Raw genomic sequence first — 27499 nt, 5'->3', positions numbered from 1 at the left:
CATACCTCTTGCTATTCCCTTGAAATATTTCAAGAAAATTAACTCTATTCTGTCTTCCTTTTTGTGGGGACATAAAAAATCTCGTATGTCTTTATATAAGCTAATGCGCTCCAAAAGAGAGGGTGGGGTGAATTTCCCAAACTTTTCCTTGTACCATAAATCCTTCCTATTACATCAAGTCTCTCATTGGATTGCAGACTCCTCACTATCCTCCCCTCTCTGGTTGACCTTAGAACAGTCTTTTATTTCTCCCTTCTCCTTCAAAGAATACCTTATGTTTTCACGTAGACCTCAGTCTATTTCAACTCCCATTCTTAAACACACTTTTAAACTTCTTTCCTGTTCATCAGATTCATCCTTCTTTAATCAACCTATTTGGCACAACACAGCCATTTTGATCAAAAATAAGCCAATTTTTTGGAGAACCTGGAGAACTCGTGGACTTATTTGGGTGCGGCAATTGTTTCAGCATACTCAGGTTATTTCCTTTGATTTAGCTGCCACTTCTTTTAATTTACCTCTTTCTTTTCGAGCCAAATATTTGTTACTGACTCGCGCTATACAGCAAGCTTACGAGATTCATCTTGCTGTACCTTCTTCATCATCCCTCGCGCCTCCTGATGTGTCCCCATTGAACTCTTTATTACTTAAGCATTCTAAAGCCTCAAATATATACGCCCTTCTCCACACTCAGTCCTTCCCCCGCATCAAATCCGTGACAGAGGAAGAGTGGGAAAAAGATTTCACTTCTTCTTGGTCCATTCAGATGTGGGACAAACTGTGGTTAAAGATTCGCAGATCTTCTAGAGCTGCCAACACTACTCAAACATTATTTTTTATTTACAATCGTTTATTGTTTTCACCACTCACCCTTAGCAAACACTTCCCAGATGCCTCTGACAAATGTTGGTCCTGTTCCTCACCATGTGCAGGCCTTTTCCATATGCTTTTTGGTTGTCATCATGTTCTCAGTTTTTGGAAGCAGGTTTGGTCTCAAATTAATAGGATTTTTTCCTCCACTCACTCCTTTTCCTTATCTCACATTTTTTTAGGAAGTCTATCTCCTATCTGGGATCATTGCACTCATAGTGTTAGGATAATTGACTTGCTACTAGCTGTAGCATTTCAACAAATAACTAAAAATTGGAAAGATTATACCAAATTATCTTATAAGGTTTGGTGGTATGCTGTTTGCTACAATCACAGATTGGACACGACTTTTGTTTATCCCTTAACCTTAGCTAGCAAAAGAAAAGAATTGTGGAGCCCAGTTACAGTATTTTTTGACTTAAGTGCTCGTACCTCTCTGTCCTTATCTCCGTTACAACAAGAAGTTTCTAAACCTCCATAACTTCCTGTTATTGTTAAACAAAGTTTTCTTTTTACATTGTTTCTTTTTTAATTTTCCTTGGCTTATATTGTATATCTCATTTCCCTTTTTATTACCTTATTTTACATCAAGTACCAGTTTTTTGTTTCTAACTATTTTGAATCTTTGATGTTTCATATTACAGCATATGTTAGTGCCATTACTTATCCTGATATTTGCTTTTGTTATACCTTTCCTATTTTTACGTCTTATTCTGTAACATTTGAACATTTTCTTCTAATAAAAACTTTTTGAACTTAAAAAAAAAAATAAAATGCTACATTATATTATCTTTTTTCTAGTAGGATAAAATCAATTGTTCATCCAATAATCCTTTTTCTTCAGCTTTGCGGATATCAGCACTTCTCTCAAATAATATATTTTGACTACTTATATTGTGATTACAGTGTAATCTATATTCTCGCATTGCCAACTCATGAATTGTATTATATTATGTATTATATTTATAAAATGCTAATAAAGAATTTTAACACAAACAAAATGCTACATTTGTCTGAGAACCAGACCTGGGGCCCTGAATGAAGTTTCTGACCCGAGTCCCACTGTAGCTCCTGGAGGCCTGGTCACAGCTGTTCGTGAGGAGGGGGCGCATAGGGGGTTCCACTTTCGTGCTCTGCCTTGTAACTCGAGAATAACACATGGATAAACTGTGAGTGTTATGCTTTGGAGGTGTAGGCACTCTGGTCCACTGATGTGGGGCGATGCTTGTAAACGCGTTCTGCATGCATGCAGTGTGTGGTGGGGGGGGGAGTACAACTAATACAGGAAAAAAGTAAAAACACAACTCAATTAAAATCCCACAACTAGTTTGTTAAAAAACGAAGTAAAATCCAATAAGAATTATGACACCAAAGCAACAAAATGCAAAGGGGGGGAGGGGGGTGGAATTTGAATTTTTAAAGTTTTAAGCCAAAAAGCATCAAGAAAAAGTAATGCACGAACCAAAAATATACATTTGTGGTTGACGAGTACCTATGCACTGTAGCCAATAATGATGGCGCACAGGTCGGATAGACCAAGTGGGTTGCACTGGTCGAAGTTTTTATCTTGTGTCTTAGTCTTTTTTATGGAAGGCAAAATCTGCAACAGGGGTTGGGGTGGTTTGGTTGGAGAATATCTGCCAAAATACTCTTGAAGGTGGATAGTCGGTGGAGGAGGTCCAGCTGAAGTTGTTGGTTTTGTCAGGTAAAGCTCAGAGGGGAGAAAATGACATTTTGTGGCCAACAAAGTTCTAACTTCAGGTAAAAACTTTGTGTGCCTTTTCCTGGTCAAGATTTCTACCTTTTGGCCTTAGTCTTTTTTATGAAGCGCAAAATCCTCCAGTGGGGTAAGACTGGAGCTATATCCGATGAAATTGCATCAGAATTGAACACCTGAAGCTTCAGAGGTCTTTGACATCCCAACTTTCCAGACTTTCTGTGGCAGTTTCTCTTAGCCACTTCTAAGGCTCACAGGACCTCAGGGACAGCACTTAGGGGTCAGGACACACTCTAGCAGAGGCAACCAGCAGGGCCCAGTCCAGTTCCATTGTAACTGCTTCACTGGTCACTCCAGGAAAAATGGCTCTTGCAGGTTGGTATGTCCCTGTAGCCACACAGCAGGTCAGCCTACCGGTCTGGGAGTCTTTTCTTAGACGTGGCTACAGGTGGAAGAAGATCCAGCCCTTTAGGTCTCCTCACCGGTTACAAACAGCATATCCAGTCCTCTTCTGTTTTGCCGCGGGCCCAGAAAGTGGTTTGAGGAGCTGGGAAAATGTGCTTTTTTTATTCAATTTGCTAGCCAGTGGGTGGAGGTTAATCTTGGACACTCCCTTACCAAAGAGCATAAAGTTCCAAAGGGCAAACCTTCACACTTTTGACACACATCCTGTTTCCTCATTGCAAACTTTATCACAGTGCACCATTTTCATTAAAATCCAACATAGAGAAATCTTTCTGCCCCAAGGGAAAACTTTTCATGCCAAATATATTGTTTTGAATTAGAAAATGCTGAACCTTTATTTGCTAGCATACTATTTGCTTGCTGAAAAAGAAATGACATAAGTTACTAGTATGGTTGCTTTTTTAAAGAAACAAAGGTAATATATTGTATTTTGAGGAATGCAGGAAGAAAGATATCTGTATTATGATTGTTTTAATCCCACTTTCCAGTTTTTGATTGAATGTTAAATGTTTGAATAAATTGTGTGGCATTGTATGGTTTGTATGATATAGTAATATTATGGTATTAGTATTATTGTTTTTATTATTATTATTATTATTAATTTGCACCTTGCAGGACTGAACTCAAATCCATTTTAAAGCTGATTTTAACTCATCAATGCTGTAATCTAAATCTTCTTTAAAATGCTACATTATATTATCTTTTTTCTAGTAGGATAAATTCAATTGTTCATCCAATAATCCTTTTTCTTCAGCTTTGCGGATATCAGCACTTCTCTCAAATAATATATTTTGACTACTTATATTGTGATTACAGTGTAATCTATATTCTCGCATTGCCAACTCATGAATTGTCTTATATTATGTATTATATTTATAAAATGCTAATAAAGAATTTTAACACAAAAAAATGCTACATTTGTCTGAGAACCAGACCGGGGCCCTGAATGAAGTTTCTGACCCGAGTTCCACTGTAGCTCCTGGAGGCCTGGTCACAGCTGTTCGTGAGGAGGGGGGTGGGCGCATAGGGGGTTCCACTTTCGTGCTCTGCCTTGTAACTCGAGAATAACACATGGATAAACTGTGAGTGTTATGCTTTGGAGGTGTAGGCACTCTGGTCCACTGATGTGGGGCGATGCTTGTAAACGCGTTCTGCATGCATGCAGTGTGTGGTGGGGGGAGTAGGGGGTGCATAACCTGTCTCGGACGGACGGGCAGATTTCTGCACAACGTTGAAAAAATCTGAGAGCAGTATGTTTTACGGTGTGTGGTAACTGAACGAAGGCACGCGGCACTTGTGAAGCATAACTCACAGCTGGAAATGGGCTCCTTGTACAGAGTTGTGCAGCGCATGCGGCGGGGGGTGGGGGGTTGGAGGGGGGACATTTCCATCTTCTGTTTCAAAAGCAAAAAAATGATGAAGGAGAAGGGGCGTGGGGAGTTATTTTAACACACGTCTTCGGTCAGCCCACCAGACTCGCCTCTGGAAAGTAACACAGGCTGTTCCCGAGCCCGCCTGTGCACCGTTCAACCCGAGGATTACCACCCCCTGGCGGTTACAATTGGAGTTGCAGTCACTTGCAAGATATCCAATAAGGCAGACAATATTTCTTAAAGGCTCCGCTCAGTGCAACGTGTCCGGACTAGAAGCTGGCAGAGTGCTCGGGGCTCTGAGCGGATTTCCAGGAGAACACAGGCCTGTCCCGTCCTGATCGTCTTGGGGACATAGCAAGGGCAGCGCATACAGCCCGCTACCGAGCGTGACGCTAGGTGTCCAGCTTGCCACGATGAAGGTAAATAGAGCCCCGACCGCGCACATGTGCTGGCTAGAACTGCGCCGGAACCAGAGGCGCGTGGGCGTAGGTGCCGGGGCCTGAGGCTTCACATACGGAGCTCCTGCTGTGCCGAGGACCGGCTGTGGTGGTTGCACTGTGAAAGGCGCGATGTGGAGTGCACTTTTCAGCCGCTTGCAGTTTAGCTTTTACAGGTTGCTTATTGCGTATGTAAAGTTGCTTTGTGCTTTACCTCTGTATGTAGATTGTGATAAATATATAATAAACTATCAGGCAGTTCCGGTGCAAAGATTACACATAATGATTAGGACGTAAATTACAAAAACTCGCATCATGGAATAATATTTCCTTGCAAGACCGGCAAAAGTAGCAAACAGGCTCGGTATTGGTCTGTAGAGCAATCTGGCAGTGCCCGACGAGCTGATCTAACAGATGAATGAGTGTGTGGGGCATTTTTGGACTGTTTTTGGGACTGTTTTAGTATCTTCACCAAGCACAGATGTAGGCTCTGGAACGGCAGTGTGCAAACAGCTTCTCGGAGCTTTTCCTTCACATAGACAGCGCTGGTTAAAAGGAGGGGCTGGTGCGGCTTGCCTTCTTGCTCCATTTACGCTTGTGATGTGTTTTCGATCTTCATTTAAGGAATGTTGAAAGGAAAATGTTCAGTAGGCATAACGCTTACAAGCTGCAGGAGTGACGTCTGATTTATTGAATGTTCTTGTGCTTTTTAATGCTATTCGAGACTGTTTTTATTGCGGCGTGCAAAAGTGTTGTATTGTGAGTCATTCGACATGCAGATGGAGAGGGGCTGTGATCTCTAAGCGACATGGCCATAGTTTTGAACAAAAACTGTGTGTGGGGGGGGGGGGGAATTCCTGGGTCCGAACGCTCTCATTGGCCAGTGGACTTCAGAAGCTTGAAAGAGCCCTGGGCATGCGTTTGCATGCGGCACGAGGGAATAGCAGTATCCATAGTTGACACTGCGACCCCGACCCCTGCAGAGCCCCACTCTTCGCTGGCCGCCCGGCTGAAATTAGCAGCTGGGTGGCAGGCGAGCTCACGGCAGCGCTTACAACTGTTAAATCGACTTCTGCTATGTGTCACAGTTATACCACTGAGAGTGGACAAGGATTAGGCGCACAGTTTCGCCTAATTAGGAGCCTCTACCTTTCTGAAGCAGCTGCTTGCATCCTGCGTTGGTGTATGTGCACAATAATGATAAACAAGACAGACAATGGTTAATTTTCCAACGTAACATATTAGTATATCTTTTGACAGTAGTGCTCATGTTTTAGGTACAATAGGGTGCGCGGAGGCTGCATTAGGGCACGTTTGCAGTGCCTGATACATAGAGTATCAGGCACCATAGCCAGCGTATTCTTAGTTATATGTAAGATTATAGCTCAAAAAAGGACTCCATACGGATATTTTTTGGAAGTATGAATTTTGTTGCTTGTTAAATAAACACATCTTCGGGTTAACTTACAGGCGACCAGAGAGGCATTTAACAACGAGATGACCTAAACTGACTGCCCACTTGATTTGATAACCACCAACCAGGAATTGTTTAGCACCTCGTGTTATCTTTTTAGAATGTTTTAGAGTTCGCCATGCATCAGGACCCCATGATCAAGGAAAGTCTAGCTCCCACACAAAACAAGTAGCCTCAGGCCAGCCCCAGTGTTCAGGATTTCAGCTGTCCCGCAGATGTGGGAGATGATGCTGCTTTCATACCAATGTCCTGATGTAGACACTGTTCAGGTTATGCCATGTAGCCCCATCAGTACATATTATCATATCGCTCTGTAAGCCCACCAAATCTCCTGTGATGCTTACCACTGCCCAGTACTCCCCACCACTCCTGTACTATTACTTCTATTATCTGCAAGCCACCTATTGGTTACACTTCTTTTTCAAAAGAGATGCACTGAAGCCGGCGACGATGCTCACCCTCTTTTGCACTCTGCCCCTAATAGTGGTGCGCACCCTCGGGGCAAAAAGCAAGAACCAATGCTGCTTTATGATTGCAGCAGCCTGAGATCTGGCTGCGCCACACACTGCAGATCCCACTCATTGAAGTTTCTAATAACCAGAGCATTTTTAGGGAATATGCTGCTTGGCACCCCTTATTTTCTCCTGGCCTTCACTGTTTGAGAGATCCACTTGTAGCTGAATACACAGAAAGTAGTCTCAGGAGCTACCTGTATCAAAGTCAGACATTGCTGCACCATATTATTGTTTTTCTCCTTGCAGTCTACCCTTTTGGCAGCCATGATTGTTCAGTCGATAGATATTGCTGTCAATCAAGATGCCCACCCTTTCTGCATTGCTGATCCTACCTAGCAGTATTCTCCATTCGAGGCACGCTATCGAGAACACATGTGGTGTTAGGATGCAATTGCTTTGAGATCTGCCTGCACTGATTACGGTGGAGGAGGTCCAGCTGAAGTTGTTGGTTTTGTCAGGTAAAGCTCAGAGGGGAGAAAATGACATTTTGTGCCTTTTCCTGGCCAAGATTTCTACCTTTTGGCCTTAGTCTTTTTTATGAAGCGCAAAATCCTCCAGTGGGGTAAGACTGGAGCTATATCTGAAGAAATTGCATCAGAATTGAACACCTGAAGCTTCAGAGGTCTTTGACATCCCAACTTTCCAGACTTTCTGTGGCAGTTTCTCTTAGCCACTTCTAAGGCTCACAGGACCTCAGGGACAGCACTTAGGGGTCAGGACACACTCCAGCAGAGGCAACCAGCAGGGCCCAGTCCAGTTCCATTGTAACTGCTTCACTGGTCACTCCAGGAAAAATGGCTCTTGCAGGTTGGTATGTCCCTGTAGCCACACAGCAGGTCAACCTACCTGTCTGGGAGTCTTTTCTTAGACGTGGCTACAGGTGGAAGAAGATCCAGCCCTTTAGGTCTCCTCACCGGTTACAAACAGCATATCCAGTCCTCTTCTGTTTTGCCACGGGCCCAGAAAGTGGTTTGAGGAGCTGGGATAAGGTGCTTTTTTAATTCAATTTGCTAGCCTGTGGGTGGAGGTTAATCTTGGACACTCCCTTACCAAAGAGCATAAAGTTCCAAAGGGCAAACCTTCACACTTTTGACACACATCCTGTTTCCTCATTGCAAACTTTATCACAGTGCACCATTTTCATTAAAACCCAACATAGAGAAATCTTTCTGCCCCAAGACGGGCTTCTGCTCTCCCAGGGGTGTGTTTAAGGTGGACAGTCACACTCAACCACTTTAAACTGGTTCTATGGGCAAGCTCCCCCTTTCACTGAAACCAAGTTTAGGAGGCTAAAGTGTGTTTTGGGATAAACAGACTTTCCTCTCCATGCTTCCCTTATCACCAACTCTAAAAGTAGAGGTCTCTTTCTTGGTCCCTATCATGTTAGCAAAGCTCATGGCCTCTTCTAAACAGTCCTGCTTGGTTTAAGCTGTAGCGCTAACAGGCCAGCTCCAGATAAGTTAATGCTAAGAAGCCTGCAGGGGCTTGAGGGAGGTAAAGTATAACTTTTTAAACGTTACTTTTTCTGTATATTTATAAAAAATCCAATCTCACCAGTTAATTAGATTTTTAATAAATATTAAAAACCGTGGTTAAATCGTCACTGTAGTTTATTCCAAACCCAGTATACAGAATTACAATTTTAACTGTACTTTAGCTTTTTCTTCATGCAACAGCTAACAGTGGAAATAGCTTTTTGGGCTAGTCACAGAAGGAAGATGAAAATATTACATTCTTACATGTTACAGTTTTAACTACCAGACACCCTACCTTGTGTATGTGTTTCCCCTTCTGTCAAAAGGAATATTTTGAAATCTCTGTCTGCAAGTTTAAAGGCAGCAGGAGTCAGGTGGCACATGTAGGCCTGAGGCCATGTTGTACTGTCAGCTGAGTGAATGGCACAATAGGTACTACAGTCCACAGGTGACATTTAACATTTTAGTCCATTGTTGCCCTTTCATACACTATATACTGTGGCATTATTGGAAAACTAAATACGCCAATCGGGGATTAGCCAATTATACCATGTTTTAGGCATCAGCGTACATGCAGAAGGAACTGGACAGCAGTACCCCTGTGTGCAGAGTTGAAAAACAAGCAGCATCAGTCCACACAACATGGGGTGACCATGCAAAAAGGGGCACTTTCTCTCATTGACCATATGGTCACAATGATCCACTACACCGGAATACGAAATCCTGCGAAGATTAGACTAGTACCAACAAGATCAGAATTCAGTGTCAGCACCAACTGGACATGGATAATATTTACCAGTCCATAAGCATAGAATAATTATCATTTTCTTGTGTTGCGCAAGAGACCGTCTGGCTTGACATGAATAGTATTGTGGAATTATTAAGTCCTTTTGAAAGAACATTAAGGGTGTCTCTGCTGAATTAAATCAGATGATGTCTACCTGACCAAATTCACAATTCCATTATTTGCCACCTACGTCTGTTTTAGTTACATAGTTGCACTACTTAAACAACACCAGTATTCCTGCAGGGGTTGTGCAAGGAGCCCCGAGGCAAATACACTTGAATTTTTGTCTCGTATCAATGTTTCTCGTGGTCTTTAAAAACTTCCTATCTAAACCGTTGTCTGAAAATCTTGGAAAGATACAAGCCTGGTAGATAACAATAAAAAGATGTAATCAACTTACATGGGGTCAAAGTTTGTGACCAATTATCCAGAGCTAATCTGTGTCTATGTTTTCCCTTTCACTACCATTACCGAAGTGAGTCAATTAAATCTACAACTTGCTTGCCAAATGAAGCTAGAAATGATAGTTTGGAAGCCATATCATATTATGGGCTGGGAACAGGAATATTGCTTTTGGGACTCCATTAACTCACCTCAAAAATGAGTGAATAGAGGGATGACAGGATACTCCAAAATTCTATGTCAGGATCAGAGGCGAGGATTATGCTTTACGCCTTCTTCACTTTTATTACAGCAGCCATTAAATGTATCTTCAACAAACCACGTTTCCCATTAAACACTGGGAATTGGTAAAAACAAACAATGGACAATGCAGTCCAGTCACTCCTTAACCAGCCAATCCCGAGGCAGCATCCCCATCTTAGTCCTTCATCTCTGTCTTTAGTGCCTCTTTCATCGCACGATTCCTACCATGGCTGTTTTCTCATGAATCCTGTTTTCTAGTCGCCATTCCTGGATGAAGAAATGGAATTACCAATAGGAATCCGTGCTGGCCCCCATCCTCTTCAACTTATACACGGAAGATCGGGGGGAGGCCCTAAAAGGAGCCAGTTTAGTAGCCCTAAGACTAGGAAGTGTGAGGCTGCCAGTTCTACAGTATGTTGACGACACAGTTATAATGGACCATACGAAGTTGGGCCTACAAAGAGCCCTAAACGCCCTAAACAGTTTTAACATCATTAAGAACTTGATAGTTAATCAAGGAGAAACTAAGGTCATCATTTTTGGGTCCTGCCATCTGAAAAAGAATGCACTGTGGCAACTGGGAAATGCGCAAATCAATACGGTGGCCTCATACAACTACCTAGGAGTCTGGTTGATGGAACGGGCCAAGGCGAACGTACACCTAAAACAGCCAAGCTCCAAGGCCAGCAGGGTCACACATCTATTAAAACAACTAAGCCAGCACTTGATCAGTCCGTCCGCCAGCCCAATTCTGACAGTTTTAAGAGCAAAGCTCCTTCCAGCAATCAGCTACAGCCACCTTGCCTTCCCCGGGAAACTGGACGCCCTCCTCAATTCAGCCCAAGTCAAAGCATACAAGTCAGTGCTATGCATACCGAGGTCAGCAAGAAAAGCAAGGCTAAGACTGGAGCTAGGCTTGGTGAGGCCAGATGTGATCTGTCAGGGGGAGATCATAAAGCTATATCTAAGGATAGTAAGGGCACCCGCTAACTCCCTAAAAAATCATCTGAGACCTATTTTTGAGGGGCCAGGCTCGGCATGGCACACTAGGCTAGAAAACGCTATCAGATTAATGAAGGTCGAAGAAGAAAGCATACCGCGGCTGGAGATCCCGCTGAATGTCTGGAAGAGAGCTGTTAACAAACAAGTGCGCGAAATCTCCTTCGACCTCGATCTTAAAACGTTTTGTCGAAGCGCTCATCTAGACCTGCTGAACAATTCCTACACGGCAGGAAAAGCACAACCCTACCTAAGCGAGGCGCTCACCACACAGGCCCGAAGTAAAATCTTATTTATGAGGCTGACCACGCTTGGGATTGTGGACTTCAATCCTGCATGGGCCCGAAGAGGGGAATCCATAACTTGTAGACTATGCCCCTACAGGAGGGAATCCTGGCTGCACCTTTTATGCTGCTGTCCCAACCTCAACAACGAACGCCGGCGACTTCTGCGCCCAATCTGCATCAACAAGGGTATAAAGTCGTGCAGCGAAGCATCAGCCTTGTGGTTTTCAACCACTAACACAATAGCCCTGGCGAGACTGGCAAATTGTATCAATCAAATTAGGATAGCTTTAAAAGCTGCCTACGAAAGCAGTACAACCTAGGGGAAATGTATGGTAAACTCTGTGGTCGAATGCTGATGGGACCACTCAACGATGCACCAAGGACTGTGCCCCTCTTGCATGCCCCCCAAGAGAGCATTTCAATCAGAGAGATACTTAGAGCCCCACAGAGGGTAGTGCAAGTGCTCTGTAATGTAGATCAACTTCAGGGCACAAAATGGGGACTTCAAGACCATGTCTACAAATGCTGGGGAAAGGCTGACTACGCTGGACTCGGGGAGGAGCTTTAAATTTTATCCAGAACAGAAGTTTGAAATCATGGTTTTTAGCTTTTAAATATAGATTGTTTTTACTGTAATGATTTTACAATTGGCAGCTTGCGCTCTGAATTTTATCGCTTTGGAGATAAGTGTTGCTGATAGCACGCTATCTCCGCGATAAAATTCAGAGTTGGCCGGCGATAATTATCCTCACGCTAAGAGCACTGAGCGATAATTATCGCCGGCCCTTGCTGATATGCCCCTTAGTTTCTAACTAGAGGTATTTGTTATGCGAACCAAATAGCCCGATATTGTGCTCTTGAGTCCAGCACTTTCCATTTGGATGAACCTTGTGATGTAGAAAGCAAAACTGTTTCCACCATGCCTCTAAATACTGTACATACTTTCAGTCAACTGAGGGAACTGCGGCATAGTGCCCCAGAGCTAGAGAAAGAAAGCAATGTGGGAAAGTATGGGATGTGTGAAGGATGCCAGTGACATCTGGGTGTCCAGTGATATGGAACCAGTTCTACCCAACTCCCTCTTGCCCGCGATAGTCAGCATATGCACAGTCCAATACACTTGGGTAGAGGTGGCATGTTTAAACTCTAATAGTTTAACCCCCACTTCTGATTGAAGGCACAAAACTTATGCCAGCCTTGCATCACCTGACAGAAATAAAACGAGGGCAAAGGGTCGCAGTGACCATTAGCCACATTAGAAAATCTAATGGTTCCTTCAACCGTCTACAGATGCACTGTGTGGATATGCCCCAATGTAACCAACTGAGGGACATCCTCATCATTGTGTGTTTGTTTTCACAATGGGTTGAGGCATATCCCATCAGGAGATGTGACAGCCTAATAGTTAGTAAATTATTGCTGGTGGAGTTGATACTGCACTTCAGGATACCAGTTCATCTTGAATCAGATCAAGGAGTACACTTTAAGAGTAGGATAATGCAGCTACTGTGTACTGCCTTAGGGACTGACTAGAAATTCTACTATAGCTACAGGCCTGAGGTGTCTGGCATCGAAGAGAGACTGAATGGAACAATCAAAGCTAAACTGGCTAAAACTTGTGCTTCCACAGCGCTCAAATGGCCTGACGCTCTTCCTTTGTACTAATGAGTATCTTAAGTACCCCTCGTAAGAGGACAGAATTGTCTCCCCATGAGGTAATGATGGGGAGAGTCATGCAAATTCCTTCCGTCCCAGCAGCTGCTCTTGTGAATATCACAAATGGCCTGGTTCTGAAGCACAACAAGGGATTGTCTGATGAGGTGATTCTCTCTATCATCAGGTCAATGCAGCTACTCCAGCTGTACGTGAGTCTCCAGGACATGATTTGAACTCTGGTTATTGAATTCACATCAAAAGACACGTCTGCAAATCTTGCTTGGAGGCGTGCTGGAGAAGTCACTATCAGGTGATCCTGGTCATCAACACTCCCACCAAATGTGCAGGTCTGCCGAATTGGATACATGCCTCCCATACCAAGAGGAAGAAGTGGAAGACGCGAAGAAAAAGAAGCGGAGTCAACATCCTCTAATTCTTCAAGTCGCCCAAGGTTTGAAGTGTCCACGGCTTCAGAAGAAGAGGAAGATTAGTCTGAGGGTCCACAGTCTCCAAGTCAGATGAGAGAGCTGTCATTCCAGTGACCACTGTAATACGAAACATTGGATTGAGGATCCACATTCACCGGGGCAGGGAAACTCTTGGAAGACTGAAACGAACCTGCTGACACCAAAGCCGCAAGAAGCAGAGGTCGGTGCTGGACAAGGATGTTGCACCACAGAGAGCTAATCAGCTTTGTCAGAGCATGAAATTTCAATTACCTCCAAGGATCGAGCTCCATCTGAGGTGCCCTGGCCGCAGACCGTAAGCATCCGAAAGAGACTGTTGACGGCTAAGAGAGATCACAGACGATTAGGGAAGAGTGAGTTAGAAGAACCAGAGCAGGTAGACCAGACTGACTTTGTGGAGGAAAGCCCATGACTTGACCAGTACCAGACGTTCCAAAAGGAATTGGAAGATCAACCGTAAAACTTCATGGCCAGATTAGACATATATCACACAAAAATCTAATTTGGCTCAGATAATTGTCTGACGGACATTGATGAACCTCCCTGAGACTGAGACAAGCCACACCAAGGGCATATCCATGATGATCACTGAAAAGGTTGAAAGGACGTCAAAGAGTTAGGGTAACAGTCAGTGGTCAATAGCTCCTTAAGGCCTCTAAGTTACATAGAATAAAAAATCCTGGTAATTTTCGAGGTAAGGTAGAGATGATAGGACAGTGCCTAGAGGCCTATCCACTTTCATCTGAGATTTGAGGTTTTCTTGATCTTATTTAAGCTAACCAAGCACAGCAATGCTGCAAAATGTGGCTTGTAAGTTTGGCAGCTGCCAATTCTGTCTCTATGACTGAAAGTATGTACAGTATTTAGTAGCATGGTGGAAACAGTTTCGCTTTCTGCATCACAAGGTTCATCCAAATGGAAAGTGCTGGACTCAAGAGCACAATATTGGGCTATTTGGTTCGCATAACAAATACCTCTAGTTAGAAACTAAGGGGCATATCAGCAAGGGCCGGCGATAATTATCGCTCAGTGCTCTTAGCGTGAGGATAATTATCGCCGGCCAACTCTGAATTTTATCGCGGATATAGCGTGCTATCAGCAACGCTTATCTCCAAAGCGATAAAATTCAGAGCGCAAGCTGCCAATTGTGAGATTATCGCTGGAAATACAGAGATTATCCCACAAGGTTTGGCGATAGCTTGCTGATAGGGATAGACATACTTAGCCATGATATCCACCTTACATAGGATATCATGGCTAAGTTAGAAAAATACCAGACATAAAAAAGCAGCGTTAACCGCGGTTAGCGCTGCTTTTTTAAAAATCTCTAACAGGGTTAGCGATATCCTTGATAATAGGAGAAATGTCGCTTAGTGACATTTCTCCTATTATTTTACTCTGGAATGCCCCCTTTGCATCTCATTAGAGATGCAAGGGGAAGCGTAGAGTAAAAGGGTGTTAACGTGAATTTGCATGTTAGCACCCTGTTGCTGATAGGGCGCTAGTTTTACCGCTGCTTTTTTGGCTTACCTCTGCTTTTTTGGCTTTTAAAGCCAAAAAAGCAGAGATAAAGCCCTTGTTGATATGCCCCTACTTGTCACTCTTGTGTGCAGTACACTTCACCTCAGCAATTTCTCTTAGCCATTGCAAAGCATCCAACAGATTTGAGACATACAACCCATCCCAAATAGAAGTACCAGCAGAGGTAAGAAAACCTCACTGTGATCACAACTGACCAAAGTCATGAACAACTCCGAAACCATCCTGGCTGTCAGTGTACAAAGTGACATGTGAGCCTTCTGATGTGCAGCAGGCTCTGGTAAGTGCAATCAGTTTATCTACTTGTGCAGACGCTTCCACAACTCTGCTCACCGTGCACACAGCACAAGCGGCTCTTAAAATACTGCATCAGTCTCTCAAGCAGATCCCAACAACAAAAATGGTATGGTCTGATTTAGGAAGGGGTACATCCAGTATGTCATGTCTCAGTTTCGTGCCCAGCATGTTATCTCTAACACAATAGTGATCAAACTCACCCTCATCATCTCCCTCTGGGGTTGGCAACAGGGAAGCAGGGTTTAGTGGGTTACATCTCCAGATGGAAACATCCTCCACTGCCAGAATGATTCTTTCATAGCTGGTTAAGTGGCTATATGTCAAATGTTGAATTCTGGTACGGGTCATAAGAATTTACATGTAGTGAGGTATCATTACAGTTAGGGGGTAGCTCATCACTGTCCCCTCTGTTTGCTGAAAGCTAAGGCTCACCGATGCAACTGCTTTGAGACAACCAGGCAACGCTGCTGCCACCGGATCAAGAGTAGCTGAGAAATTCCCAATGGGACGCTTAGTATCCCCATGGGCTTGTGTTTGTACAGATTGTGCACGCTCATCTCTTTCTTGACAAAAGAGTACACATTCTTTCATTTAGTCTGGCATTCCAAGATCAGGTTCTCTACAGCGGAGATTTTTTAGCTCAGGAAGGCTTCCATTCTTTCGTCATCCTTTGGTATGGGGTCATTGACATCCGTGTGCTTCAGCATCAGTAAAGACTTTTCCACTAAAGAAAAATTTAGGATCCACTATTGGTCAGTCAGTAGCCAACTATACCCAAAAACATTTGCAATTCTCTCGGAAGGTCATCTTATGAACTGCTTCTATGCATTCTGGAGTCAGTTTGTAAGGGTGGGTCTGCGGAAAAACAGCATTGGGTCGAAGGGTGATCTGTAGGGGGTTAGTAAATCCGTATAATTGTAAATACGTATTTGTAAAGCGCAAACTACTCACCCTTGCGGGTCTCAAGGCGCTGGGGCCGTCGTGGAAATTAAGTGAGCTATTGCCCAGAGTCACATGGTGCTGAGCTGCCGCCGAAACCGGGGATTGAACCCTAAACCCTGTGCTCCGAAGTCAGTGGCCCTGGACACTGCACCACACCTCTCCTTTAATTAATCCAATTTCTCTCATGGTGAAGTCCCAGACATCCACACTGAAACATCTCTTTCAGATAAACTGGTAGGTCCTCCTTTGCAATGACCTTGTATAACCTGACAACGGGTTCCGGCAACTGTAATATAAATTTGGTGTTGGCTGCTTGGGTTTGAATTCCAACCCCATCCTGCATGCAATCGATGACGCAGTTGAGTTTACAGAGTAGGTCTCATCCTCACAAATTTACTGGACTAAAATCAGAAACTGATGTTGTTCTCCAATATCGCTTATTTTTACCGAACTGGGTCAGTAATTTGGTTGGTATGCTGTTGATTGGTAATACCCACAAGTTGGACTTCCTTTCCTGAGAGGGGTAGGTTAGGGACCTCAACTGTTCTGACCGTTCAACAAGTGACTCCTATCTCTATTAGGAAAGACACAGGATGCCCCTTGTTACAAAGTCATCCTGTGCCTTGGGCACCCCAACTTTTTTGCTGACCGGCACTGGTGGTAACTGACTGTCCCTGGGCTCTGCTTAACCAGGCCCAGGGCCAGTGCTATGCTGGAAACACATAGAATACAGTGAAAACACTTACATACACTGGGGTACACTATGGGTTAGGGTACCCCTATGATTGTCATGACCTCCCGTGTAAGGCCCTAGTACATAATAGGGCAGGGGGATTAAATGTACCTTTAAGTCCCTAGTATATTATGGGGCATGGCAGTTTAGAGGCCAGAAGCGCTTTCTGAATTTCCATGTGTGCACTGCTGAGAGCCTTAGGCCAGTTTAAAAGCAATCCTGTGTTGCAGAACTGCTTTTAAAATGTAAATTGTGCTAAACCTCGACTTTGGTGTTTGAGGTACATAAAAATGGGTAAACTACAACATTTCGGCATATTAGGTACCCCCAGGGTATCCCCTAGGTGTCCCAAGGGTAGGTGTCAGGTACTTATAAGGAGGACCCATATAAAAGAGGTTTTATTTGCCTTGGGGATAGTGACATTGCACATTTCACTTCCCTCATTGTAGTAAAGTGCTTCCCAAAATTGACTTTTGTGATAGGAGCACTGTGGAGTAAGTATCTACATATTTTTTTTATATTCAGAACCCCTAAAGATTCCCCTTGGAGTCCCACAGGTGGGGGTCCTGTAGTTATAAGCAAGGTCCTTATAAAAGCATCTTTATAAGCCCTGGTGTTGGACATATTTCCCTGTTTATTTTCCCCGTGGTAGATCACCAGCCACATAGGTTAGCATGGCAGTCATTTATTATTTATTAACTAACGCTAGGCTTTGCAGACAAATATCATTCAAGGACTTAGGAGAATGATACTGATAGATCTAATAACATGCTGTTGTTGGATTTATCGTAAAATATACAGAAAATAAGTTATAATACTTTCTTGTCTGTAAGCCAAAATTCAGCCTTCCAGGTGTCTGCCCTGTTCAGAGTTAAGTGGATTAGCCAGGCTGCTTTGATGAAGTGATAAGTGGCACCTGGGGTGAAGTTGCTATCTGAGAGGAGAGTGTTCTGCTGCACTAGAATGTCAGAGCAAGGGGGAGGGATCGTAAACCTTGAGCTTCAAAAGAAGAAGGGGACAGGCAGAGAAAGCCAGGTCCATTTATGCCCATCCTCTCTGAACCCAGCCAGTTGGCATGCTTAAGGAAGGAATTTGCAGATGCCCGGGAGAAGGAGACTATGAAGATGAGCCATCCCGGAGGTTGGTTTACCTAGCTCTTGCCTCTCTGCTGAGACTTCATCCATATTGAATTTTGGAGAAATAGTTCTTTCTCGGACACCATTGTGCTACACTTTGGAGGAAATGGTCATTATCTGGGGGTATTGCCCTGCACCTCATTGGACAGGAGTGCCCTCCTGTGTGACCCTCTTGAACACTGAATAAGTATCTGAGAGGGGCAGAGCCTCTCAGATCTGCTGCATATTAGTGGCCTTATTGACAATGGTAGATATATATTTACCACTAATTATTAATCCACTTTCCAACACCCGTTAACCTCTCCGTCCACTTCCGTGACTGCGTCAAGTACGCACTCCTCCTCCCCTTCACCCCCTCAGATACCATCATTCGTCCTGGCTGAAGTCTTTAAAAGTCTCAAACATCATTGGGGCTGGGCCATTTTGAGGCAACATTGAATTTTGGGGTACTCTGGTGTTCATCTAGGGGGTTTGGAATATCTTCCTGCATCTTCATTGGATTGAAGGAATTTGGCATCATGCCAGACTGAGGGACTTTTGGCGTTGACATAGAGGGTTATGATTTGGTCTGGGTTATAGCGGCACTCCCTCTTTCAATTTCCCACCCTGTTGCAAATGTGTCAAAGGCTAACTTTCTTCAAAGCACTTAAGCTCTTCCCTGATGCGCTACCTCGATCTCTTCCTACTCCTGGGGCATTCCCACTGTAAGTTATGGTGACCCCTTGCATTGCCATCCCATAACTGGGGTCTACCATGGTTTGTTTGAAAGGAATTTTAAGTCTCTTTGCTCCTCCACTCTGTGCCAGCTGTGTGTGGGTTGTCATTTACTTTTCTTTAAGCCCTTTTCATTTTGCTTCCAACATGCCAGTGCAGTATTTCGTATACTGCAAGATCTCATCAACTGGTTTGCTCTGCAAGCATAGGGCCCCTTAGATGATTTGATTGCTAATCTCTGGTCTCAGTCCCTGTACAAAAGAGGCAAGAATCCCGCCCATGTTATCTCCCAATGGGTTGTTCATCCCACTGGGCACCCTGTACATTTGCATCATTCTATCAAAATAAGCGTCCACAGATTCTTTCAGCTTTTGGGAAGTCCAGAAGTCTCAGGCCAATTCATCTCTTTCTTGGTAACCTTAGTTTTAAGATTTTTTATAACATCCTCATATTTGGTATTGACTATGGGCGAAGGGATATTTGAACCTGCCACTCGCAAAGGCTTTTGTGTTGGCCAATTAACTACCCCCTTGCATTCGGTCCACAGGTTTTTTGGGACTTCCACTTTCGAATAGTATATCCAAATCTTCCCTAAGAACCTTGGAGATGGTCACAATCTGTTCCATCTGTGTGTAACACTTATCAGAATTCTCTCTGAGGTTAGGAAAGAAATTTGTAAAATGGAAAAGGCCTGATAGTGACCACGGTACATGTACGTACTCTCTTCCTGTACGTTTTGCAAAGGATACTCCTTTACCGCCCCTCCTACAGCTCCTTCACCTTTTCCCTCTCTTTTTTGCTTCATCTTAACTTTCTCCTTCCTGGACCACAATTTCCCAAACCTTTTGGTCTCACCCATTCTCTGGTCTTCTCAATGTGTCCTCAACCCCCAACAGTTTCAACAGTTTAGCTCCTTCTCACAAACTGTCATCCAAACATTTTTTCACAATTTCTTTCACTGGGTTATGTCAATTCTGCATTTCTCAGTCACCTTTTCTATCCTTGCATGTGCCTCTCTTGCTGCTTGCTTTCTCATATATTGTATTGTATTGTAATTTTTATTTATAGAGCGCATTATCACCTGCAGGTCTCTAAGCGCTACCAGAGGGAGTACCTATCCATGCCAGTGGGGAAATGGCAGCTGTTAAATGATGCCCCATGCTTCTGAAAAAAGAACTGTCTTCAGCTGCTTCTTCCTAAAAGGGAGGAGGTTCTATTCCTTGCGTAGATTTTCCGGCAGATTATTCCAAATCTGAGGGATTGCTGTTGAGAAAGCTCTTCCACCCATAGAGGACAGGCTGAAATGGGGGCAGACAGGTAAGCTAGCCTCCGCTGACCGGAGCACCCTACTAGGGATGTAGTTGGCTAGACGGTCTTTGATATATCTTGGGGCTTGGCCATACATGGCTTTATGAGCAATGCAGAGACCTTTAAACTTAGTTCTCTGCCTGACCGGAAGCCAATGCAGCTGGCGTAGCAGAGAAGTGGCGTGAGCTCGTCTCGGCATTCTGAAGATTAGTCTGGTGGCATTATTCATAGTAACCTGTAGTCTGGCAATTTACAGAGAATTACCGTAATCCAGACGCGACAGTATCATAGCTGAGACTGCCAGTCTGAGTGCGGAAAAGGTGAGAAGAGGGGACAGTTCCCGCAGCTGTCTCAGCAGGCCAACACATATACTCACTACTGCCGACACCTGTTATATCATGGAAAGCTTGGCATCAATTTTGATGCCCAAGCTTTTCACGGCCAAGGCTGATTCCAGATAGGGGCCAAGTTCTTATGACCAAAAGAGATCGTTCCAGGGATTGGAGTCTGTAGTGACGGCCAGTACCTCAGTCTTAACTGGATTGATTTTAAGGGAATTGGCCGTCATCCAGTTGACAGTGAATTTTTAAATATTTTGCATCCTTGAATGGGCAGTCGGCGAGCTGTCAATCTGGATGATAATTTGGGTGTCGTCTGCATAGTTATAGATCCGGCACTCCATCTGGTTTAATGCAGCTATCAGGGGCTGAAGTTAGGCGTTAAAAAGGAGGGGTGACAGTGCCGATCCCTGTGGTACCCCACATGAGAGTGTGCCTGGATCGGACACAAAGTCTGATAGCTGAACTCTTTGTGAGCGATCCTTAAGAAAAGATGTAAGCCAGGCAAGGGCCGTGCCCCGGATTCCCAGATCCGCTACAAAAAACGGTCATGGTTGACCGTGTCAAATGCTGCGGATAGGTTAAGTAAAACCAGGGCACATGGCTTTATCTTGTCTGCCCTCAATCTTAGTTCATCCAGCACGGACAGCATAACCAATTTGGTGAGCCCTGAACCCTGCCTGATTAAATTCTAAGAGGTGGTTGTTCTCAAGATGGTGTGAGAGGGAATATAGTATGTGCTGTTCTAATACTTTAGCAAGGAAGGGCAGCTGGGAGATTGGTCTGAAATATTTTAAATTCTTAGTATCTGGCCCAGGTCTTTTTAGGAGCGGGATGACACGGGCCTCCTTAAAGTTAGCAGGGACGTGCCCTGCTTCCAGGGACCGATTAGGAAGTGAGAGCACCTCGCTATCAATTCCAGGGAGGGCCACCTTGAAGATCTTTGGCGGATATGGGTCTGCCGGTGATCCTGATTTTACCCGTCCTATTAGGAGTGACATTGAATCCTTCGTGAGCAGAGGGAAAGTGGTTAGTGGATTATCGAACGTAGGGGGCGGGAAGGTAGGTCCTGCGAAGCAGGAGAATGTCGAGGTACGATGAATTTCCATCAAAAGGTCCTTTATTTTCCTAGTAAAAAAGGACTGAAATATATAGCAGTCTTCCTGACAGAAGGAGGGCTTCTGTAGCTTATCCTTTCTTAACTCATTCAGGATCTGGAAGGTCTCCTTTTGAGGGTCAACTGCTGCTGCAATCTTTGCTTCGTAAAATTCTGCTTTCCTTGACAGAATTGCCTTCTTGTAGGATGCGAACATTGACACATAATCTGCCCGGGCGCTAGGTTCATAAGCTTTCCGCCAGGCTCTCTCACACAGGCGAAGTGTTTGTTTCATTTTTCTAAGAACATCATTGAACTAGGGGGCCCCTTTACCTTTGTCCCTTGTTCTTTCCCTGCGGGCTGGAGCTACCATATCAATGGCATTCGGAAGCCTTATCGATAGGGTGGAACTATCATCATCAAGGTCTCCCTGTAATGTCGTTGAAGAGGCAGAATTGTGTAGGGCGGTGATCAGGTCGTCAGCTCTGATCTTATTCCAACTCCGTAGTACTTTCCACTACGGCGGAGGATTCGTTATTGTGTTGGTAAGGGAGAGTTGGCCATGGATGATGTAATGGTCCGACCAAGAGCAGGGAGTGATAACTATGGTGCTGGTAAGTGGGTGGGATGACCAGACCAGATCCAGTGTATGGCCCTTCTCATGAGTGGGCCCGTCCACTAATTGGCGGAGTTCTAAGGAGATCAGCGCCTCTTCTAGCCTTTTTGCCTGACTATCATTGGGCATTTGCTCCCGGTGGAAGTTAAAATCCCCCATCACCACCAACCCTTGGTACCATGAGCAGAGGTTGTGGACTAATTCCAGAAAGAGTTCCACGAACCTGGGCGGCGTACACGGTGGACGATATACTATCAGGATTACCAGACAATCCGTTGGGTAACAGAACTTAACCCCCAATACATCAGCACCCTCGATGCTTTCCGTACAAAGAGTCTCTGCCTTTAGTAGGTGGTTGTAAAGGACGAGGAGCACGCCCAGATGATGAAGCATGACATCTCTCGGGTGTGTGAGGGCACTTACTCCAATTGGAGGATATTCCACTGACCTGATAGATTATTAGTACACTTTCCTCTTCCTAGGAACTGCACACCCTCGCATCTTAATAAGTACAAAGAACTCAGTATGATTCTATATTAAATCAATCATAGATTCACTTTCTAAAGGTGGGTAATAAGGGGCTCTGGGGACCGAAAACTATGCGTAATTTATAGGACTTTGGACAAAGACTTACATTCTACACAAGTACACGTTTCTCAGGCGATGCACCAATGAGGAACAAGCAAGTACAAACATTTTTACTACAGAATATATTCAATTGCTCTCTCATGGTAGTAATATATTGGATTTGGGTCATTCTCACAGCTTATTCAAGCATGTTAACTGATAGATTGTACATCAGTATCCTGAGACCGTTGAGACATCCTTGGTTAGGTACAGCGAGATAAAGTCTCTGGGAACACTCTCTGTCTATTAATGTGAATCTCATACTTCTTTATTTAGAACAGGAAACATCAGCTGCAATCATGACGTGATGTATTGTGATATCAATGCAAGATGGAGGACCGTGTATACACAGTTTAAGTTAACATAAGCGTTGTTCAAAATGCATGTAAAACGAGAAAGGAAAAAGCAACTCTCACCATAGATGGGAAGAGGAGATAGTAGGCATCCTCTCTATGATGGGTGGTACACTTTGTGTGTATGACCTTTAAGCTGGATAGGCTATGCTGCTGAACACCTCTTGTTAAAGAGGAGAGCATCTTCAGTGGGCATGCAGATCGTGAAGTTCATTGCAAATCAGGAATTAAGTCATCTAAGAAAAATGCACAGTATGGAAAGCACGGCTTTACAAAGTCATACGGATTTTTTTTCCCAATATCAGTCATATGAAGAATTTTTCTACTGTCCAAGACGATGCTGAGAGCAGTGTGACCCGAGGGATAGTTCTGTCTAAGGTTTGTCTAGAGCTGTGTGTAGTCCTCTCTAACAATAATCCCTTCTATTGCTTATTTTCTCCTTGAATGGCGCAATCCTTCTTCCAAGTGGAAATATTGGTGGACATTTAATGTTTAGAGAGAATAAAGTTATGCTAACATAGTGCCACATCTAGGGTTTGGCAGAGTAGAAGTCCCATTGCAAATTGGTGAAGCTCTCAACTGGTCAAATCTGTGGTTCCCTTGCCTCTTCTAGAGGTTTTTGATGGTAGAGTCACAGCTGACTTTGCCATCCAAAAACGTTTGACAATCAAAGCATCTGCCACAGGGATACCAATATATGAACTTCAGAAGGCCGGCCCTTTCTAAGGTTGGCTTCCAACATCCCTTTTTAGGTCTCGGCTCAAAGGCTGCGCTTGCGCAGTCTCGCTCCGAGATTTAATGTTTTGGAGAAGAGGGGCTTGAACCCGCCCCTCTTCTCCCCTCTTCTCCATTGGCTGGCCTCTTCGGATTCGGGGGCGTGTTTTTTGCTACTTTTCTAATTATCTCCTCCAGCCAATGGCAAGAGGAGAGAACAGAAAAACACGCCCCCGAATCCGGAAACGCCGCTGCCTTTCTCCGAGGCATTTCTGCTTCGCCTCGGAGAAAGGCGGCGGTGTACAACACCCTATTACAAGTGGAATCTTCTTTGGCCCTGGTAGGCAGCCTCCATGAAGCGATCACCTACTTCCGGGTTTCACTGGCACGCGCACCTCCTCTGGGTGCATGTCATCCTGTCATAGGTAGGAGACGCCATCTCTTTTCCTGGCCTGCTGGCTGCATCCGTCGAAAGCACAAACAGACAACGAGGAGGCGTGCTATTTAAGAAAAGGGGGGCTTTATTTCATTACACTGGAGCTTGGCGCCAATGCACCCAGTCACCTTTGACACACAATAAATCAACAAAGCTGTAACTTCATTTCAAACCAAGATGGCGGCGGCACTAGGAAACGCACTGAACACATGTATAGCCTCTTCCTCTGTCGTCCTCCTCGTTTCGCCTTGTAGACTCTTTTTATTGTTTTTTTCCCCTTTTTGGTACAAAATGGTACAAACCACGATACAAAATATTTTGTGCTGTTGACAGGTTACAAAAAAAGTTAGTTCCGAACGTTTTTCTTCTCTTCCTCTAGTAATGTCTAATTTTTAATTTCCTTTGTGCAACGACTGTGTTTCAATGTGAGCACACCGTGCACACTCAGGGCGCCGCTCTTGAACACAAGCACGTCATGCGAGCAGACACACAGACTGTTCAATGTCAAAAACAGGAACAGAAAAACAAATAAAAAAATAACACTAGAATCGGAGCTGCAATCATACATATATTTATATATACATATATACTTGATCTGTGGCTTCAAGCAATACCTACAGTATGTACACGCCTCAGTGATCAGTCCGCGGGGGCGTTTGCACTCTCTTGCACGTTTGTTCCCCCTTGTTTGCATCAGAAGAAAGATTGGGAGTGAAAGTAACTTGTTGTGTATTGAGGGTATCTGCTCTGACCATCCAGCTGCTCCTCAGACAAACCGTCGAGGATTTTAGGATTTACCAGAGCCTGATCTCAGTTACTGACCAATCATCTCAGCGCCTGGATACCCTCGCCAGTGAATAACAGCACTTAATAAATCCTGTTTGATTGATTGAATGATTGAATCTTAATGTCTTCCTATCCAATGACGAAGGGCATGAATTATGTCATTTTAGGCGAAAAGAGTACTTTTTTTTAAGCAGCTATAATATACAAACCTTATATTTCACCGACCCCTGTTTAACGTACATCTGTTTCTTTTCTCCTTTTTTTTTAAACAGTACCCTTACCGTCATCCATGTTATATATGTTTTATATAATTAAACTATTTACTTTTTTGACTGCCCAGAGGTTCGCAGAATATCACGCCAGCGGTGTGAGCTCTGCGACACCTTTGGGTGCAATTTTGGGCACACTGATTGCTAGTAAGTCAGTAAAATACAACAATAAACGGGGTCCCGCGGGCCCCGGTATCACTGCACCTGCTATACCATTCATAGACATGTCCCAGAATGCACATCCGACGTGCAGAGTGTCCTCACGCGCACATCCACATCACACCTTAACTTTGCTTGTAAATGTGGGAAGCATTTTCTTTAAAACAACATTTAAGGCTCTCTAGACTTGTTCCACTTCGCCGAAGACACTGGCATTTAGATTTGCGAGGAAGCCGATTTATACGTTTCGGTATGATTGGGGGTAATCCGAGTTTAAAAAAAAAAAAGTGCTGGCAGAGGGGAGTATTTATTCGATAATGCCATGGAATAGAGTTCATCGTGGGAGAGTCCTGAGCGGCTGAATAATGACAAGTGTAGACTGACAGTCAACATATTTTTTTAAAACACTGCAACTAATACATTACAAACAAGGACAAATGTGACATTAAATCTGCTCTATCTTAATTGGTCACGGACTGGCTGCGTTTTAAAATATCTTGCCGAGTTCAGGCATTTGCAGCAGAGAATTGTCTGTGCTCAGCAATTTTCAGGGGAGGATAAAGTAAGATAACTTGGAGGCATGGCATTTAAGTGGAATGAAAAGTGTGTGGGGTTCTAATTGGGATGTGGCCTATTTAATTAAAGTGTGCCTTTAACTTGTATTCTACATTTGTGATTCCCATAGTGTGCCAACAGACTGGAATTTGATTCCTATGAGCTTGCTGTTAATATATACCGATATATAACACAACAATGGATATACTCTGAAAACCAGCCAGAATTATTGAATGTCAGTGGTTGTTAGCTGTTTTAAGATGAATGAGTAACCAGAATGATTTTGTTTGTAAATTATGTTACTTTGAAAAGGTTTCAATTCCGAAATTTTAAGACTGGACTGATGTCGTGGGAGGCTCTGTGTGGGGGTAACTCTGTGTGTAGAATGCTCTATGTGAGTGGTGGGGGTAACTCTGTGTGTAGGTTGCTCTATGTGAGTGGCTCTGTGTGTGTGGGTGGCTCTGTGTGTGTAGGTGGCTCTGTGTGTGTGGCTCTGTATGTGTGGGTGGCTCTGTGTGTGGGTGCAAATGCAATAGGTCTCGCATTGGAGGGTGATTAAGCTAGTGACATTGTAAATAACAATGCCGTTTCTTTAAATTTTTTAAAAACAAAAACATACAAGAATGTCATGAGCAATGCCAACAGCTCTAACTTTAACAATGCCGAGACCATTGCATTGTAAATGCTTGTTTTAGGTCTCGCCGAGCGAACGCAGCTCAGCTGCTTTGCTTGGCGAGACTCTACTGTTGTCGCTTTCATTCGAGAAGGGAGAGAAACCATGTGCGCGCACGGACAGGCGATGTGCACGCGCATGGGGTCTCCTCTCTGGTGTCTTCTTTGTAGTGATAGGAGCTTTCACGCGCTCCCACCGAGCGCTTGATTTATTAGCTCTTGCAAGCATTCAGCGCCGGAGCAGGATTTAATTGGTCCTTTGATCCGTAGGGCATTTATTAGCTCTTGTTTATTTATTTTACAGCGCGGTCCGCTTTCAAGCGGCCACGTGCCTTTGTGTGCAGTTGTTTGAAGGAATAACGAAAATAAGGAAGGAAGTTACTGACTTGTATGTAAGATCAGTATGCTGGGGCATTGTACACAAAATGCTGACTCTCGACTAACTGCAATTTTTAATTCTGGCACACGAGAAGAACATCGGCTTCTTTCTACAATTGTTATCTATAGATGGAATAAATCTTCAGTTTAAGACACCTGTCACGAATGTTGAATTCTAGGATAGATTTTTTTTTAAAATACATTCTTCTTTAGGTTCCAAGTAGAACTATTTTCTGTGATCAAGGCTTTGGAAAAAAATCTAAATCACGTATGCCACGAAGCGTGACGGGACCTTTGTCCACCCACACATACTAAACAAAGACACCTGCAGAGAAAATAATACACGCTCCTTCAACCATTCCCTGACATAACGAGCATCTTTAATTATACTCACGGTGCTGACATTGTCACGGGCTCAAGTCAATGACTGCAATGACTGCAAGGGCATATAATTCGGAGCAAGAGAATCGAGGGGGCTTAGAGTAATAAAAAACTTAATTAGCGCAAACTATCCATTCCTCCTAGCCATTATGACATATTAAATTAACTACTGCAGTAAAGAGTTATGAATGGAGCACTGCATTAAAAAAAATTAAACAACTACAATATCATCATATAAAAATAAATCTGGCAAGAACGGGCTAAAGAATAATGAGAAAATAAA

General features: G+C 43.9%; 1 protein-coding gene across 1 annotated transcript in view; it reads left to right on the top strand.

Annotated features, from left to right (window-relative positions):
* The first annotated feature begins 4638 nt into the window (after positions 1 to 4638).
* BCAT1 (branched chain amino acid transaminase 1) overlaps positions 4639 to 27499 on the top strand; it is a 410432-nt gene continuing 387571 nt past the window's right edge. Inside the window, exon 1 of the mRNA XM_085652755.1 lies at positions 4639 to 4844. Coding sequence (XP_085508881.1) covers positions 4839 to 4844 — 6 coding nt within the window. The 5' untranslated portion in view covers positions 4639 to 4838. The remainder of the gene's footprint in view (positions 4845 to 27499) is intronic.

Source organism: Triturus cristatus, chromosome 4_1 (genome assembly GCF_964204655.1).
Source record: "Triturus cristatus chromosome 4_1, aTriCri1.1, whole genome shotgun sequence".
In the NCBI taxonomy this organism is placed as follows: Eukaryota; Metazoa; Chordata; class Amphibia; order Caudata; family Salamandridae; genus Triturus; species Triturus cristatus.
Note: the sequence above shows the minus strand (reverse complement) of the source record. Positions and strands in the feature narration are given on the sequence as shown.